Source organism: Tyto alba, unplaced genomic scaffold, assembly GCF_018691265.1.
Source record: "Tyto alba isolate M040663 unplaced genomic scaffold, T.alba_DEE_v4.0 Super-Scaffold_8, whole genome shotgun sequence".
Taxonomy (NCBI): Eukaryota; Metazoa; Chordata; class Aves; order Strigiformes; family Tytonidae; genus Tyto; species Tyto alba.
The window spans coordinates 17,704,994-17,723,623 of record NW_024881329.1 but is presented as its reverse complement, the minus strand read 5'-3'; the positions used below and the strand labels follow the sequence as shown (position 1 = coordinate 17,723,623).

At 39.5% G+C, this 18,630-nt stretch overlaps 1 protein-coding gene and 1 long non-coding RNA gene across 2 annotated transcripts; one reads left to right on the top strand and one right to left on the bottom strand.

The window, feature by feature from the left end:
* Positions 1-4,379: 4,379 nt before the first annotated feature.
* Positions 4,380-7,975, bottom strand: FADD (Fas associated via death domain). Its single transcript, XM_033006888.2, has 2 exons — positions 7,463-7,975; positions 4,380-7,008 (listed from the first exon to the last, which is right to left on the bottom strand). Exons 1-2 carry the CDS (start codon positions 7,761-7,763, stop codon positions 6,722-6,724), a joined length of 588 nt encoding a protein of 195 aa, XP_032862779.1. The 5' UTR covers positions 7,764-7,975; the 3' UTR covers positions 4,380-6,721.
* Positions 7,958-17,560, top strand: LOC116965076. Its single transcript, XR_004409128.2, has 3 exons — positions 7,958-8,073; positions 16,131-16,421; positions 16,583-17,560. It is a non-coding gene; the product is annotated as an uncharacterized LOC116965076 (long non-coding RNA).
* Positions 17,561-18,630: the final 1,070 nt, after the last annotated feature.

Sequence of the window (18,630 nt, the reverse complement as noted above, 5' to 3'; positions counted from 1 at the left end):
CACTTTAAGCAAAATGAGAAGAAATGAGATATTCCTAGGGAGAAAATCATGATCAGAGTATCCTATGTCACACTCCAGCTGCTTTTAGTTACCCACAGAGGCTGTAGGGAGCACAAGTATCCATATGCTGAGGAGCTCAAGGACTGTTTGGGATCTTGGCTAAGCACTGGAGCAGTTTGGACACCTTCCTTCCCCAGGTTTTTATTTGTGTACTGAATGCAGGGTGGAAAATGAAGGTCCCATCCATAGAATTACTTACAATTAAAGTCCACATTTTATGGGTGCCTCTTGCTCACAGTACTTACTCATGTTACTCTTTTATTATGTTTGTCTACCATGAAACTAAGGGGGTTAAATTCTTATTCACTCATTTGATCACATGAATAAAGGTTCAAAGTGAGTCAGGGCTGGTGTGCTGGTAACTATGTAGTTCCAGGAAATGAAACGAAAAAATACTGTATGGAGTGAAGGCCCGTATAGATACAGTCATCTAAGATATACCATAACATTTAATATCCCTTAAAATTCACAGACCAGATGTGGAATCTAACATTTCGATTTAAAGAATCACATGTACCTTATGAAGACATGAGACGTGATTCTTTAGCATCCAAGTGCTTTTTGTAAAAAGTAGTATACGTTTTACAGAAAATTATATGAGCAGGTCCACAGTGAATAACTTACTTAAGTGGAATATAACTGAGCTGCAAGTAGCCGTTAGCTAGTTGGTTTTAGCTCTAATTAGTTTTAATTCATCTGCATATAAATTAGCTACTTCATGCACAAACATGCAGTTAGACATACAATTTTGAATTTTACCCCTCAAGCTGGAAACAGAAATGGAAGCGCTGTGTGCTGAACTGGTGGTTAGAAAAATGTTGAAAGTAAATTTGTTAATGTCCAGCCCTGTCCTCTGTCCCAGTGGGGCAGCGGAACCAAAAGGAGCTAATTCAGTCAAGAAATTTCATTTTACATTTCTGCACTCAGAGCTTGGGTGTTTGACATGGTCATCGACCAGAGGCTGCAGCAAATCTCACAATTAGTAACAGCTTCCAAACATTATTCAGCTGGCTGGGACAGCCAGAAGCCGGCATGCTGCAGCTGTATGCCCCATGTACTGCTGTGCACAGCAGTTGCCATGGGAATAATGGCTTTGGGGGTAATTCTGGCTATCCAGGGTTTCCCACATTAGGGACTTTGCAGCCAGGAAGCTGTGACTAAGTTCTGCTCACATTGAAAGCAACAAAGAGAAAAAAAATATAGGATATTGATCCCAGAAACCATGGGCCCAAACCTGCCAGGTGCTACACCCTTTTAATTCATATTTTCTCTGCAACTTTTTTTTCAGAAGTTGGAAATATGCCTGGAAGGGACAGGAAGCACCTCGCCAGGAGACCATGAGTGGGGGGAAAAAAGATAAGCATTTAACTCGATTGTTCACATATTGATATTAATGACAAGAAAGGTTTTGTAGCTTCATTTTTACACTGAAAATTACTCTTGCTTTATATGCTCACTGTATACAAAATCTGGTACCAGGTTTGCATACAAAAATCACTTACCAACTTTTGTACAGAAATGCAGTCTTCATACATCCCTTTGGACAATCTTTGCCATGGGTAGTGTGTACACTTACAGAATAGCTGTTAAAACCCTTTTAAAAGTTAGACCACAATAAGGACTGCTTGCTGATTAAATTCTGCAAATTATTTTCTGAAGTTAATACTCCTGCTAGGATCAATAGGAATAACAGAATTAAGAAACAGAAAAGAAAACATTATAAAAAATGTGAGAATTTTTAATTGCAAGATTATGGCTTTATGTAAAAGATCTGTAAAACCAGGCTCACCTGTAAATAAAACAACTACCACAGAAAATCCCAGTTGGATGATGTCTCTGATGACAACGGTCCAATTTTATCTGTGTAACTTCACACAGCACAAGAGCCTGGTGTGAAGGCTTGAACACTATCAAGTAAATAAAATGCTAATTTGATAACTTTTTGAAGCATTAGACATACAAAGTTGATGTTAAGCTGCTTCCCTTAGCAAAGGTACTTACTGCATTGTACTGGAGATGTAATCCTCCAAACCTCTTTTACAGATGTCTTCTCTATACCAATCTCTTTGGAGTCTAGGTGAATACATACAAAACCCTTAACTGTGCTACAATAGCTGGTTATTTAGAAAGCTGTCTTAAGTACTGTGGCCTGCCAGAACACAGCATTACTCTTTTATTCAACAAACCAAACCCCAAGCTGAAAGAAAGGAAAGCTGCGTTACCATCCACACAAGAACTATACACACGACATTTGGAAAACATTGAAAAAGTTTTCAACTTCCAACACTGATCAAATCACAGGAACTGCCAAATTTAAACTCCACCAGTGTTACCAACTTAACATATTTGAATAACACACATTAGATAAAATTCTACAGGAACAAACCTGTGTAATTTTATTTTTAGTCTGCTTTAAGAAATGAATATGTAAAGTTCTCAAGAATAAAACAGTAGCAGAAGCAGCTCTGTGGATGAAACTCATGCCTGTTTAATCATTAAGAGTGCCTGTAAATTTATTCTACACAGCTTCCCACGCAGAACACTTTCCCAGCTGCTGAGTAAAGCTGTGCTTCCTTGTCTGTAAACCTACAATTCCCAGAACCCATTGCAACACACCCTCTTAGTGTGAAGTAATCCACAGCTATGAAATTTTTTATGACTACAAAGATAGACTCTTCAACAGTTCTTGAACCTGTACTTGAAACTCCTACATCTCGCCCCCAACAATTCACAGTTTTGTGGTATATGGCTGAAACAGTGAACTGGTTTCTAAAATTCTACCAGTGCATCTTTGACATAAAAACACTGGCAGAGAAAAGAAGTAATAAATTGAAGAGGGAAAACAACTTAGAAGAATACTTTCCATGCTGGAACACGCTTTAAGGACATAGGTGATCCATGCAGGGAATGGAAAGAAACAGCACAAACCATCTTTTGATAATTGTGGAAGAAACACAGACAGTGATTAGAAATAAATTGAAAAATACTCAACCAAAAAGCTTGAATTAAGAACACGTTGAGTGCCAGAGAGAGCTTGGAGATAAAGCATGTGTCACTAAGCTTTTTGCATTAGAAAATTAAATGAAGCAATTAGATTTCAGAAAGTAGCCAATTATTTTAGGACTGAAACAGAGGCTGGAGGAAATACGGTTGTCTGTGTGTAAGGAATGGAGAAAAAGGAAAACAAAACATTGAATTTGAAATATTCTTGACAACCAATTTGTGTAAGGGGATTTTTAACTCTAAGTCTACAAAACTTTTTTTTAACTTGGTAATGAAAATAACACAATTTAAAAAATCCCACTTAATATGTGATATATAATTGATATATTCAAAAATCATAGGAAATCGCAAGCAGGTACTGAAAGAGCCTGTGAAGCAACATGGAAAAACAATCCTCCAGAACTGAGAATTCTCCTGAGATGACACTTTTTACTCTCAACATGTTTTGATGTGTTGTTTTCTCAAGGCTGTAAGGAAACAAGACTCTCAAGAGACCAAAAGGAAAAGCTTTTAGTAATTCCTCACAGGCAGATACTCTTGCAGAGTAGCATAGAGTAAAATGGGTAATTAAGTTACTTGTCTTACGCATTCAAAGCTTTAAGTGTGCCCGAACACTTCAGTGCCAGTACGTACTTCACAGAACACCAAAGCCTCAATCAATTTATCTTCTGAACACATCCTCTAAAAGCCTGAACAGGTTTAGAATAAACTATAAACTATATTTTTAATTAATTATAAAGCAAATAAAACATCCTTACCACAGCATGGCTAGCACATAAGACAATTGTAAGGCACTTACAGAAGGCAGTATCTCTCATGCACATGCTGCACTGCGACCCAATTTTAGGCTCCTGAGGGTTGGCAGAGAGTTTTTTTTTTTCTTACACTTCCCTGAGTGACAGCATTCAAGTGCCACCCCTGCTAGGAATACTATAGCCTTTTTAGCACTTCTGAGAAACTCAATGACAAAGCTTTTTTGCCCCCCCCCCCCCCCCCCCCTTTTTTTTTCCACCTTGCAAGGACATTGGTAACATAACGCCCATTTAGCACCACTGCTTGCTTTAAGAGTGTCCTTAACATTTATCTTCTCCCAATTAGAGATCTTATCATAGACAGCAATCTATAATATAAAGAAAGCAGTTCAATTTCTTTTGTTAAGGAATTAATTTTTAATAAAATGTGCACAAAATTACACAATATAAAGCTATAATTCAAGTTACAAAAATATGTGTATTTGAGTTCAATACTTAATTTGAATATAAACGATTGCTAACTGGATAACAACACATATCCTTACAAATTGCACCCTTTTCCCTTCCCCCCCCTATTCCCAATAAAAAGTTATTGTTCCCTTTGCTCCATTTTGTTCCATTTTTGTTCTCGTATAATCAACTTTTTAATCTCTAATAAAAACAGTTTTAATTGGCCCTGAGGTACTGCAGAGATTTATGCAGTCTAGGTCATTGTTTTCATATGCAGTAAAATATCCACTGTGTTTATTAAAGAAACAAAAGGTTTTTATCTTCTGAGGCAGAATATTTCTTGTAGCTGATGAGTGCTTGATACAAGTTATTCCTACTGATTCTTAAAATATCCTAGTTATGTGTAATAGGCAGTATACTTCTTTTCATAGTCCAGATAAATCTATCTTCTGTGAACCACAAGACTTACAAGGAAAACACATTACCAGACAGATTGAACTTGGAACTGCTGCAGAGCTGTTTCACCACAAACATAATTCATCATGCTAACTTTGCTTCTATTCCATTCTGTTCACAAAGATTGCTTAGAGGCATGAAGGAAAAAAGTCTGAAGCAATCATTTTCTTTAAATACAATAAAATGAAGACAGCACTTATTAGATAAAAACCTCCAAAACATTTGAGCTAGTGATTTAGCTGAAGTACAGCACTCTATCTCCTACCGGAAGACTGGAATTGACAACTGATACTGGCAAGCATTGGGCAAGTACTTAGAGAGCTGTACGTGCCCAAAAGGCAACTAGTGGGACCTTCTGTATTACCCACTGCACCTTTGCTTGGATACAATCACTGGTATTTAATATACAATGATTAGACAAATACTTGTGAGAATCATTTAGGGAAAAACCTTAATGAAAAGGTAAGTTCACATTACAGCAGTTTCCATTAACTACGATCAAATATTCAAGTGTCATTATCTAAACTAGAGGCACCAACTACATAAAAACTTGAAAATTATCAATGTCACAACATTTATGCAGAGTAGTGGCACATTATATGCTGACACCCGGCCTTCACAGTAATGGCACCATGTAAAAAGAACCTGAAAGGAGCTAAAAGTCACACAGGTACAGTAGCAAAGAAGCCTCTCAAGTATCTATTTAAGTAGTTAGAAGGACGTTTGCAGGAACAAACAATCCTACTCATTCAAGCAATAACGATTTCAGAGGACTTGTCCCCCTTGCACAGGAGAGGCCTCTACAGCCCTGCATGTCTTGAAGCTTGTGCAATTTTTTCAGCCTTAGGTTAGGTGTGAAGGCCATTTTTTGAAGTCTGTTCCAAATTAAAGTTGAAAACTGAATCTGGTCTCATTCATAAGTCCTCTTTCCTCTATGAGCTGGTTACAACCACTTTCAAAAAATGCCAAAGAACAGGAATGAACTAAAAAATTGCAGTGGACTTGGAAGAACCATTGGATCTGAAGTGACCTTTGAAGAGCACAAACTGTGGAGAAAGACAGCTGATCTTCACAGGATATTACTAAAGAAAAGGCTGTACTATATATTTGCTCTCAGTAGGCCTTCACACCCCTCCACTAAAAAGAAACCAATTTCTCTTCTAGGTTTTTGTTACAGTACACACTTTTGTTACCAAGAGCACAGAATAACTGCAGCTTACTTACGAGGTGAGCTGCAACTTCCAGTAGATGTGACCAGACTCTGTGATACAGGTTATGGAAGGATTCCTAGTAAAGAATCTTAAAAAACTCTTGGCAGTAAAAAGAGGCTGCTATAAAGATCTGAGACACATACAATTTCTTTGATAGTTTCAGGAGAACATTTCCCTCAGAATGATGAGGGCACCTGATACAGACATTTGATTTCAACTAGTTCATTTTCAATCTGGGCACATTTTCTGCCAAGAAAAAGCCACCACAGTAGTTACTAGCTCTCTTGTGCTAAAATCTTGGGGCCTGAAGTTACAGTCGTCTTAGTAACCTTTCACAAAGAGCAAATGTATTTGACAAATTATGGAAAATATTATACTACCCAAAAAAGAAAACTCAGTACACAGTTAAGAGATCTACTCCTTCCCCCTTTTACACTACAGTTATAACAGGCCAGAAGAAAAAAAAATATATATATGAAAAGCACCTGCAGTAAAGCAAATGTTTTCAGAAGGGTGGTAGAAAAGTGTGAGAATTTCTACAAAATGGAGTTTAGGTCTTCTAGAAGTTATAATCTCTTAAAGAAAGCATCAAGCTACAAAGCATTACCTGAAAGGAATTTGGTTTTATGGGAATATTCATCTGACCACAAATAAACCTATTAAGGCACATAAATTAATGGCAGAGTAAGTAACAGAAGCAATGATATTGATTTTGGTTTAGAAGAGTAGAAGGCACTTTTACTTTTTTTCATCCATACCTATGGGATGTGGAAGTGTTTTATATCGATTTCACCCGGTTCCAGTGTTCAGTGGCAAGAGCTTCTGTTCAACTTTGTCTGCCACCAAATTCATATTACATTCCCGAAGCGCTTTTATTAAGTCAGTCACCTTTGCATCTTTTCCCTTCCATTTCTGCCACTCTCGAAGCGACTGAGTCAACTGTTCATGCAAGTTAAATGGATTGGCTGCCACTATTCTGTCCATTTTCACTTCAGAAATCTCAAGTTTTCGCATCAGCATTTTCCAGTCTCTCCCAACATTTTCACATATGACTTCAATAGCTACCTTCTGAAGACCTGAAATTGCAGAAATATATCCAGTTAGTGATGTATTTACTAAGAAATATGAGACATTTTTTAAAAAGTGGTTGTTTTGGCTTTGTTTAGCAAAATGCTACTACTCTTGCTGCATCACACATTCTTAAAGTCACGCCGTATTCTGAAAACCCATTAAATATACTCGGAATCCCAAATACATAGCCCTATTTCCAAGTGACCGTTCGATAAAAAAAGGGAAGAAATTTCCACCCTGGAAACGGTACACTTCCAGGGCACTACAGAGTCCCGAGCAGCACTGAGTAGCATAAGCACCCTTAGCAGTGAGCTCAGCTTCAGCAGGCAACGGGGGGCAGCCGTGTTTGCTCCAAGCATGCCCAGAGCTGGTGGATGCATACAGACTTACTGGGTTTGATTGGGGAGGGGGGGGGGGTGTCAAGAGAAGAATGCGGAATTAAGAAAATAATCCACCTACGTTTTTCATGCACATCTGGCTGATCATCAGGAGCACTAACTTCTCCTTCCTCTACGAACTGCTTTAACTGCAAGACCAGATCTTCTCTTTTAATGGTCTCAAGCAAGCCTTTAAGAAACGCTACACTGTCGTTTGTAATCAGCTGCTTCTCGAGAAGGATGGTGAAGAGCTCCCCGCCACTTCGGACGGACTCAAGCTTCCCTTTCCCAAATTGCCCCCGGCAGAGAAACTTCAGGGAAGAAAGCTCTTTGTCCGACAAGCTCGAGGAAACAGAGTGCAGCAGAGTCAAAAACGGATCCATGGCGCCGGGGCCTACACCGCAACTGCCACCAGGCCCGGGGCGAGACACAGGCCGCGCGAAAAAGCTAGCGGAGTGTGGTCCCCGCCCTCCGCGGGGGCGGGCTAAGCGTTCTTGTTTTCACAGAGCGACTTCCCGGGAGGCCAGAGAACACAGGGAAGCAAACGGGGAAACCGAGCCCCACCGCTGCCGCGATGGCGGAGCGCTGGCCCCGCCCCACCCCGGCCCGGCCCGGCCCGGCCCGGCCCACCACCGTGCCCGGAAGTCACGTGACGGCGGCGGTTCTCCCGCCTGCCATAAGATGGCGGCGGAGGTGAGGTGAGGGGGAAAGGAAGGAGGGATAGGGCGGGCGGTTCTTATTCTCCTCGCCTGGCTCTAGGAACTGCGCAGTGCTCCAGAGCTCTCGCAGGCGAATGAGCTCGTTTTCCGATGCCGACTACAAAGGGTGTGTCGGAGCCGGGGTTGACGCGGCCGGCCCGCTGCGGCGGGGGGGGGCGGGGCAAGGCTGGGTCCCGCCGCCTCAGCTTTGGCCAAGCCCTGCGTTAGGGGAAGTGTGAGTTCCCCGTTTAATACGGAATTACTGGATTTCTTGACTACCTATACTTAAAAGTGTTACTTTCTGTGGTGTTTTGTTTTGTGTGTTTTTTTTTGTTGGTTTTTTTTTTTTTTTTTTTTTTTTTTTTTATTAAAGAGCAGTACAAGGATGAAAGGGCTTGCTTGAAGAAGAGCAAAAGTCACATCAGAGCTTGGCTGTCAAAGAGACGCTATTCCCATGGTGTTCCTCCCTGGCAGCTGCTCAGGAAAACGCCTCTGCTCTCCCTGTGTGACCTTGGCTGCCCTCAAGAGATCCCCTCGCTTTCCCTGAAAACACGGGGTTTACAGCCTGGGCTTTGTTCCTCACAAAGATTAGTTGTGACATAAAATAACTCCTGACCTTTAAAAGGCAAGAAATAGGGCAAATGTTAAGGCCCTGTATTTTAAAGGGGATTTCTACACAAGGTGAAAGGTGGTGATTTTTTCTTAAATGGGAAAGTTCAGGTTCATCCCACTGTTTTGTATGTTCCCAAAGTTCACAAAAAACATAATGTTTTTTCTTCACAACACGTGTAGGTAGTTCAGAGTTTTTCTTGTTCCTTCTGTGAACACTGGCATGTTGATTCCCCAAGCTACCCTATTACTAAATTGTTTCCACTACAGCCTTTATTATTATTGCAGCACACAAATAGACCTATGGTCCTTGTCATAAAAAGATTGTTGTCTCAAGATACATGAGCTTTATCATCTTCCACATCTCCTTCTGCAGTCTCAGATTCCAATGCGAGGAACAACTCCTACTCTCAAAACATTTCTAAAACTCCCAAGGCACAAACCCTCCTTAGATAAAACCTCTAGATTTTCAGCATCCTGTTTCAGTGTGTTACACAGAATTAGTCTTGCACATGGTCAAGAAAGCTAATATATGGAACTGGCTACATGCATGAAGCTTATCTGTGTATCCACAGCAGTGGGCACAATGACACAAGAAAATAAATATTTCATACTGAATACAAGATTTGTTTCCCATATAATCCTCCCAGGTTATATGAACATTGGTCAGCCTTGTCTCCTCCAAGTAAGCATTCACTTAAAATAATTTATTTTCTGATAGCATTAGCAATATTTTATTTGATTTTTAACAAGACAATCCCAAAATTCACAACAGATTTGGGACTTACATCAGCCTACTTTCCCCTCCATTCCTGTGTTCCTCATCCAAGAAAGATGACAGGACATCTAATAATGACAACCTTAAAAAGAAGCCAACATGCTTATCACTCCCAGTCTCTCAGATAAAATACTAAATCTGTTTAAAAAAGAGATTTTTGTTTAGTCCCTAAATGCTGCAAATTGAAGGGAATTAACCTGTTGCAGGGTCTCATGGTAAAGTAAATATCAAGAGGAATAGGACTAAGAATTTGAGCTGGGATGAGATGTGCCTGAGTTGATACGTATTTTATTTCCGCAGCCCTGGGTGTACTTTAAACCAAAGGAAAGAACATTAATAAAAAGAGTAGTGTGATGCCAAGGAGAAATATATTTGCAGTGTGTGGATTAATTTAGAAAGCAGAGGTAAGCCCTAGTAACAATCTAAGAAGTATAAAATCCAGTTAAATCAAATCTCTCTTTAATTTTGCCAATGAAGGTGACTACAAAACAGGAGGAACCAAATCACATGGTGCATAACTTCTGCTTGGTGATGGCAGCTGTCCAAATTCAGAGACAAATCTATATGAAGGAAGTCTAAATCAGTGTAATTTATACCTTTATTCTCTATCCCTTGACATGCAATTGAAGGCAACATCAACTGAGGTTTTAACAGGTTTATACAAACTTAGCAGCCAGATTCAGCACTGAAGTACAAGGAAGTGTGAAAGCAATTCCATACATCAGTGTAATTATAAGGGAGTCTAGTATCAAACATGGAACTAAAAGATACAAATCATCATTTAATTAAGATATAAATTATCACTTAAATGCTTTTAAACTTACTCCTAATGCCTGGCATAGTGATTTAGTAGTCTGTTTTATTATGTCTGAAGCTGACCCATTAACTCTACTTTGACACATGCACAGATGAAAATACTCGAGCAACTTGCTTTCCCCCAGTTATTTCCTTTGAAAGCAGTTCACGGGGCTTTAGCAAAGAAAGTATTTGCCAAGGTCAACAGATCATAACCGCTGCACATCAGAATAAAACTTAATAGAAATGATTTATTAGACCAGCTCAGATTTCAGTGGAAGTTTCCCAGAAATGTAAGTGCTGTGATTGATCCAGTTCCTAACCAAATAATTCAGAGCTTTCTTGAGGGAAGACGTTTCATTGCAAAATACTGCAGAGGGAGCTAGAAGCCTGGGAGTGTTTCAGACTGAGCCGTTTAACTTCATGCTCTTCCCTGGAGTAACAGGCAAAGAGAGAAAAAAGTTTTAATTTCTGTTGAGCCTTCAGTGAGGTGTCAGCCACCAGGCCATTCAGGCCACAGACACCCATTTACAGACTGTGGACTTAAAATGGCAAAGTGCGTGGCTGCCCTTTGCAGGGTCTGTGCACTGTCACGTTGTGTGAATAAACATGGGGTGGCTGAAAGTTTGCTTTGGAGGGTACATGACTTATTAAACAGCTCCTTTAACCAGCAGTATATTCTACATGCTCTGAATAGTAAACATTTTGGTTAAATGTATATGACTGTACAGAACCGCAGGTGACTGAGATGAGCTTGCATGGAAATTTTGGAAGATGCTTTGTGTTTTCCAGACAAGGGAACTGATCTTTCTGGCTGGCCTTTCTTCTTTACTCAAGCATCATACTGGGATCTGCTATGTGGCTGTGGAAATGTCTGACAGTTTCTGCAGGTGTTGCAATCCCTCTGATGTAATCTGATTTGCCATTAGTGCTCATTAACAAGTATACGACTTGCTGAGTCCACCTTTCATGACTGCTTTCCCTATTACTGTCAAGCAATTCACTCTTGATATGACAAATAGCTTTCTGTAAATATTGATAGTTTGCCTTCTCTTTTCAGCCAGCCCCTCCTCTCTAACAAGGGTGTGCTTGCAGCCTGCTGTTGACACACCAGAACTTGTTTTAATCTAGTGATTTCAGATGCTGGTTGCAACAGAGCTACTCCAGCGCAGTACATGCCATGCTCATATCAGTGATGGTAACGCAGATAGTCAAAGAAACTTCTCTCCTTTCCGAGGCCCACAGTGAGGGCTGCACACACTGGTGGAGTTTCCAGTGTTAATACACGTATTTTTCTTCTTTGCTTTTGTTCTGAGCAACGTACCTACTGCTTCGTATGTACTTTGTTTACCTTTGATACGTTTAAAGCTTAAATCACTGCTATTAGTTCAGTCCTGTCGCATGACAGTCTGCTCCTGGGTTTGTAAGGTGCAAAGGATGTGCTTCTGTGGGACGTCCTGTCTAGTTTTACAGAGCAGAGAGGGGTGAAAAACTCAATGGATCAGGACTGCATCTTGACAGACTTGATGGTGTAGTTGCTTGAAATAATATGCAGGGTGAAGACCTAGTCAATAGGTGTTTTCAGAAGCAGAAACTGGAATCAAGTCAAGGAGAGCTTGCTGGTCTACTGCTGTTTCTTTGCAAGTTGCTTGATGCTATTTCTTAGATTGGCTGGGTTGACTGTCAAAGGGCAGGTAGAATTGTCAAAGGGGTATTTTTCTTTTTTTAGCAAGTGGAAGGAAAAGGGGGAATATCTATATGGTGGAGGCGGCATAAAAATTCACGTCATTCCATTGTGATAAGAGAAATCTATATGCTGATGCAGACACTGCAGGTGGACTGCCTGGTGCTTTCAAAAACCCTGCAGCTAGAGAGGGAGGTACTCTAACTTTTTGACCGCATAGTGAGAAACACGATGGGATGCAGTTTGCCTGAGACCATAGAAACCTAAGACCATAGAATAGGAGTATTTAGATGCTACAGTGTTTTTAAATGAAACAGCTTTGATAACTTTTCTAACTTATCAGACAATTCAGTAGCAAATAACCCAGGGCAAATTTAAAATTCTCATCCCTGACAGTTCTGAGGAACAGGTTGGACAAACTTCTTGGCATAGACTAGATGTATTTAATCCTGTCTCAGTGTTGAGAAATTGTTTCTCTTTTGAGGTCCAGACAATTGTATACTTTTTGCTATAAATGCCATTCTCTCTCAAGGGAATTAGGAGCATCTCAGTTTTTCTTTATTGTCTTCAAGATAAGAGCAGTATTTAAAAAATGCAAGCCCTGCCCTGTCAACTGAATTAGGCAGTAACAGGGTTTGGTCTTTTTTTTTCACTTGCTTGCTTTTTTACTCCCACATTGAATAAACTGATTTCCATAACATTTCTTATTATACTTATTCAATGCCTCCCATTAGTTGTTTTCAGAATCCTAAAATGCATTTCTTCAGCAAAGAAAAGACAGTTTCTGCATTTTCTTTTGTGAATTAATTGGTCTGTCCATGTTTCGTTAGATATTACCTCTCTGTTGCTATAATGTCTAGCATAGAAAGAAACGCTCTAGTAAAGAAACTACTTGTGAAGAGATTAGGAGAAAACTGTCTGTGACAAAAGGGCCTATAAGAAATGTGAAATTATTGTGGGTTGAAAGAGAGAAAATTAGAAGCAGAGTGTGGGAAAAGTAAATAAGTATTGAAAAGAAAGTGAACTCCGGCATGAATAGGCTATATACAGATAAAAGATCTGGCCAAGTAACAACAACAACAAGCAATAAGTTGTTAACAGATGCTTGAACTTAATATTGAAACAGAAGAAGTGTTGATATAATTCTGTTGATATAGTTCTGTTGTGTTATTGTTGGCAGAAGAAGTTAGTTTAAGGGAAGGGTAAATTGTAGACTTTTGTTTATTTTCTCCAGCTAAAAACCTCTGACTTGACTTTTTACCTATTTTTATAGTGAATTTTCATCATACCATGTAAGTATGAAATCATTCAGACAAACATTTCACATGTCAATAAAGCTATGTGTATATATTAGACCAGCACATTTCATTCCTCTAAACCGTACTTATTACTTAAGCTCTGCAACATCAATTTTGCAATTGGAAAAACAGAAAAACAGAGAAAACAGAAAATGAGGATTGTCTGCACAGGAACATCATTGTGAAACAAGCCAGGGAGGAGATAAAACCCCTCCCCAAATAGTAGTGAATTATCATTAGATCTCTTTTTGGCCCCTTTCTATTTCTATTCTGTACAATCCCCACTGGGACTAGACTAAGCTGACCTGTAGAGCATTGGAAGTGCTCGCTCTCTAAGGGTTACCTTAGAATCACCATGGGAGACAGCTCTTCTGAGCAGTTTCCTCCCGAAGATAAACCTATGGCAAAATATGATACAGACAAGCCAAATCTTGTGTTAACTTATGCCAGGCATGTCCACATACCTGTCTTCCACAGTACTGCAAAGAGATACCGGTGTGGGTCTGAAGGCAAAATATCTCCCTTAGGGCAGTGAAGAGCCATTGGACTTAAGTCATTTTTGAGTCCAACGCTTGCTTGACCCATTGACTTTCAAACCCATCCTAGGGACCAGTGCCTCATTGTGCAGTGGTAGGCTCTGTGACTGGATGAGAATGAAGCAAACAAAGTTAGGATACAAACTGGAAGTTGCTATTCATCCAGGGAAATAACCCAGCGGTTCTGATTTCCAGGTTTGAAAGCTAATAGTAATTAATTTCTGAAGAGTATATAAATTTGTTCTTTATTTTCCTGAGCTGCTGTATTGCCAGTTCCCAAGCCCAATAAAAACTTGAAAAGGTAAATACTTACCACATTAAGATTTATCTTCTTGGATAGAAAAAAAAATTGAGGTGTTTTTCTTCAGTCTCCTTCTTAGCATTCGAAAATACAGTATTCTAAGCAGCTATAAAAAAGGTTAGGATAACTTAAAATTAACTGTTTTGCAGAAAATGGATCAATTTTGCACTAGTTTGCACCACTTGGAAGTATTTTTTGCAAGCATGCAAATAGTACTAAGCCACAGGACTTCATCCATGGGAGGGTTGTTTCCTCTTTCTTTACTGAGTACAGCAGCACTCAATTGCCTGCTACACAACATTGCAGTTGAAAAAGTAGTGGCAGGGATTTTTTCTGGTCTGTGAATATTCTAGCTCTACGGAATTCTGCATTAACAGACTCTGCTTCAGACCTGGTCATTGTCACAAAAGTGGTGTGAAAAATGTAACCTTTCTCCCAGCCATGTCTCTGCATCAAGCCTGCAGAATGGCCTCTTCACAGACCAGAAAATACCTTGGCCTCTAAATGTCTGCCAGAGTTATTAAAATTTCACTTTAATAAATTTCACTTTAATAAATATAAATGAATGAGCCTGGCCACACTTGCTCGATTTCTCAGTTAAACTCAGATGTTGTGAGCTCACTACAGTGACTGCAGATAATGACAAACCAAGAGACAGGGTGATACATTTCTTAAAAACAAGTGTTACCTAAGGTAGCTCTGATTGGCAGTAGAATTACCCATTAGAGGAAAGATCAGGGGATTTTTGTTCTTCCCTTCAAGAATGTGCCAATACAGTATTTTCTGAGTCATTATCTCACAGTTATTGAAGTTGGAAGGTGTAAGTTTTTTTTCAAATCCGATTAGAGAGGGAGTGCCTTGTCTGCTCAAACACAGTACACATTATCCAGAGCACTCATTTCCTTTTAAAACGTGAATAGTTTTATGCAACCATTAAGTGACACAGGATATGACTAGGTTACTTACTCATAGGGATTTAGATACAATAAATAAGAACGCAGATCTGGTTTCGTCATCCCGTTCCCTTGATTCTTGGGGATGGGAAAGTATTATTTTCTCCTCTCTAAAGAAACACTTTAATTTGAGCTAGTCCACAGCATTGTAGTCTGAATCAGATACAAGTTAGTCTTGAGCCACAATTTGGAGTTCATTTTCATACACAAACATAGTGGAATCTTGTTGCATTTGTTCCCAGAGATGAAAAGTCTGTGAAGGTGTGTTACTTACTGAGAGAAGAATAGATTAATATAATACATTATATAGCAATTCTGTATTTTCCTTACAGTCCATATACTTTAGAAGGAAGTTATACACACCACAGCTTTGTCTGCCTACCCTCAAAAATCGATGTACTGCATTTTCTTGAGAAGCTCTTTTTCAGATATACAACTGATATTAAATGACTTGCAACATGAGATCAGACTCAAGCTCACCCTCTCTCATCTGTCAAATACACATATAAACATACAGCTTCACCAGTTTTGGAGTGAGGCTTTTTAAAGCAGAAGTAGCCTATAATAAATCTTTGACAAGTACCTGAACCTGGAAGTGATTAACTGTCATTTCTTATCCACAAGAAGACCCAGAGATGATTGCCAGCTCAGCTCTACAGCTCTCTTTGGGCAGAGCTGAAAGGCAAGCATCGTAAAGATGTGGAAAAGTTTGGTTTCAGAAGTAAAATTCAAAAAGACAGAAGTGGAGAGGTTTAGTAGAATTTCGGAATTGACTCTCAGTTTTACTTCTTTTGCTCTTTGAAGCCAGGAAGAAGATATGGCTGAAATCCATGTCAATTTATTCTTGGGACTTTCACTGTTCCTTCCCTGCTCTCAACTCCCTCCCACTCCCAACAGTGCCTGAGTAGAGTAAAATACCTAAATAACTCTAAGAGTGTGGCACAGAATCCACCAGCTTCCTGAGCTGTTTTGTTACGCACACCGCATCTTGCTGACCTGAGAGGTTGTGCAGTAAACCTGTAGTCTAGACTACTAAAATTTATCACTTTCCCACTGGATGGTTAATTATTTGTAATAACCTACCTTCTTTACCTACAGATGTATTCTGAAGATTAATACATGAAGAAATGTGAGCTGCTCATCTAATTACATGCTCTTACCAGGGCAGATGGGAATGCCATGCGTGCGAGCACCGTGGCGCGATGATGCAGCGCTGCCGTCTGGGTTCAAAGCAGGCAGCACGGGCAGATCAGCCACTTACCTGCACATCGCCTTTGGGGTTGGAGAGACTTACCTACTACAGAACCCAAGGGCTTGGACCAATTGGGACCTGACTTCAATGTTGGAAGCTGTGTGAGAGTTCATAAATCGTTCTGATCAACATTAAAAGTAAGTATGTTCCTAGAGGAACTGTTTATTTTTGATTGCTGAGGATCATGGTATTATTTGCAATTCAGTACATGAGTGGAGAAGGCATAGTCACCAAGCCCTCACTGATGCCAGAGAGGTCTTATCTTTCTTACTCTGTTTTCATCCATTTCCTTCCAAAGGACCAAAGCCTTCCAGCTTTCATCTGAACACAAGACCAACAGTATTGCACCACTTGGCAGGATGATTGCACATCGCTACAAAAATATTGGCAAAGGCTACCTGATAACCTGCCTACAAGATGGCCTCACCACAGGAAGTGATTCTGGAAAAACAACTTCTGTGGCTGATCTCCAGCTAACTTGGATCTGAGAACATCAGTCAAAAGCCTGTTCTTCCCCCCTTCTCTGCTTGCACCTCTTCCCTAGCCCCCATCTCTTACATTTCAACTGGAGAAAGTGGCCACTCTTTTTCCATTTAAAAGTAAAAATAGGGAGCAACTTTCTCTTCTGCTCTAAGAAAGATTGCTTACCTACCTGCATTTAACTCTTGCTCTGAAAACGGACTTTGTTATGCTTTTACGTTCATTCAGCACAAGCACTCCGCTAAATATTTTGATTCCTTTTCTCACGCGCATCGGGATGGATACATTTCCCATTTTGGCATGACTTTTCTCACACAGGTGGTACTAGGCAAGATGAAAGCTATGACCTCAAATCCTTCAAACTTGCGTAACTAAGTTCACATGACAGTGTCATGCCTTTGATTTTCAAGCACAAGAAGCGTGCACAGCACCCCACTGATCACACAACTGATCTGCTTCAATGTATTTTGGCTTTAGCTGACACTGGGTTATAAAAGTACCATACAGTATATGTCATTAATTTTTAAGTGGAACCAATTATTCAATATGCAATGCTTAGTCTCATTCAAGGTGTGCTGCAGTCAAAGGGAATCAAAGGAAATATTTTCTTTGGCTTCAGGTGGCTTATGAATCAGGCGGCATGTATGGTATTAAAACTTAAGGAAAGAGCTTAAAATTAAAAAGAAGCCACATTAATAGTTTCTTCCTCAGAAAGTCCTGTTGGGCTAAAAAAAGGATATTAAAAAAAAGAACTTTGTTTTTTCTCTGCTGTACTAAAAATGGCATATTGTGGTTGGTCATGAAATAAATAGTACTCAAATGTGCAAAGAATTGAACCAGAGTTTGAATGGACTCCATATAAATTTTAAGACAGCGTTTCTTCAGCGGCAAAAAGATGAATAGTTGTTTACTCTGAAAACTTCACAGGAAAATATAAATGTACCCAAATGATCTATGAAACTTTTGGAGAGTTCAGACTCCTGAGGTAACAAGATGAAAAGTAAATTGTTTTATTGTTGCTTATTGGAAATCACAACAGCCAAAAAGATCATTAACAGCTCAGGACCAGAGAGCACTGAGGGTTTAAAAATAGAAATGTGTCTGTGCCTTGACTTGAGACTTATTCACCCTTAAGCTATTTAAGACTGCAAAATATTTGTAAGACAGTATCTTAGAAACACAATGACATGGAAATTCAGAAGATTCAGACTCATACTGTCAACACAATAGGGTGGGTATGATTTCCTCCTCAGAATCACCAGCTGAAGTTGTGTCTTTGCCACAAACTTTGGGTAGCAAAAAGCAAACAGCATGTTTTAGCAATGGTTCAAAAATTATCTACACAGCCACTTCCAGCTGTAATCTTTCCTACTCTTGTCTGCATTTGCTCTTGGACTAAGTAAACCGGTACAATGATTTTCCTGTTTAATACATTAACACATTTGGCTTGGGATTTTTTTTTTTTTCCCATTTGATCAAAGCAGGGCTGGGAAATTGAGTTTTTACTTACAATTTTGTGGCAGAAGCATGCCAAGAACAGGTTGAATGCACGTTGTGGAGATACTGTCGTATCAATACAGAATTCAGCTGTATTTGTATGAATACAAATATTGCTATCTTTTGTCAAACCTGGCCCATAGGTAGCTGTGTCACATCGAGATATGTTCAGTTATTTCTTGATCACTTCCAGATCCCTGCTTCTCTGTATTAACTTTCTTTTTTTTCCCCTCTTCCAGTGAATCTTTATTAGCATAATCCCACCTCAAATTTGCTATTGGTAAAAAAACCCCTTGTTCCTACTTGCATCACAAATATGAAAAAAAATTTTCATGAAAAGTACCACAATCCAGTGCAAATCTCTTTCTG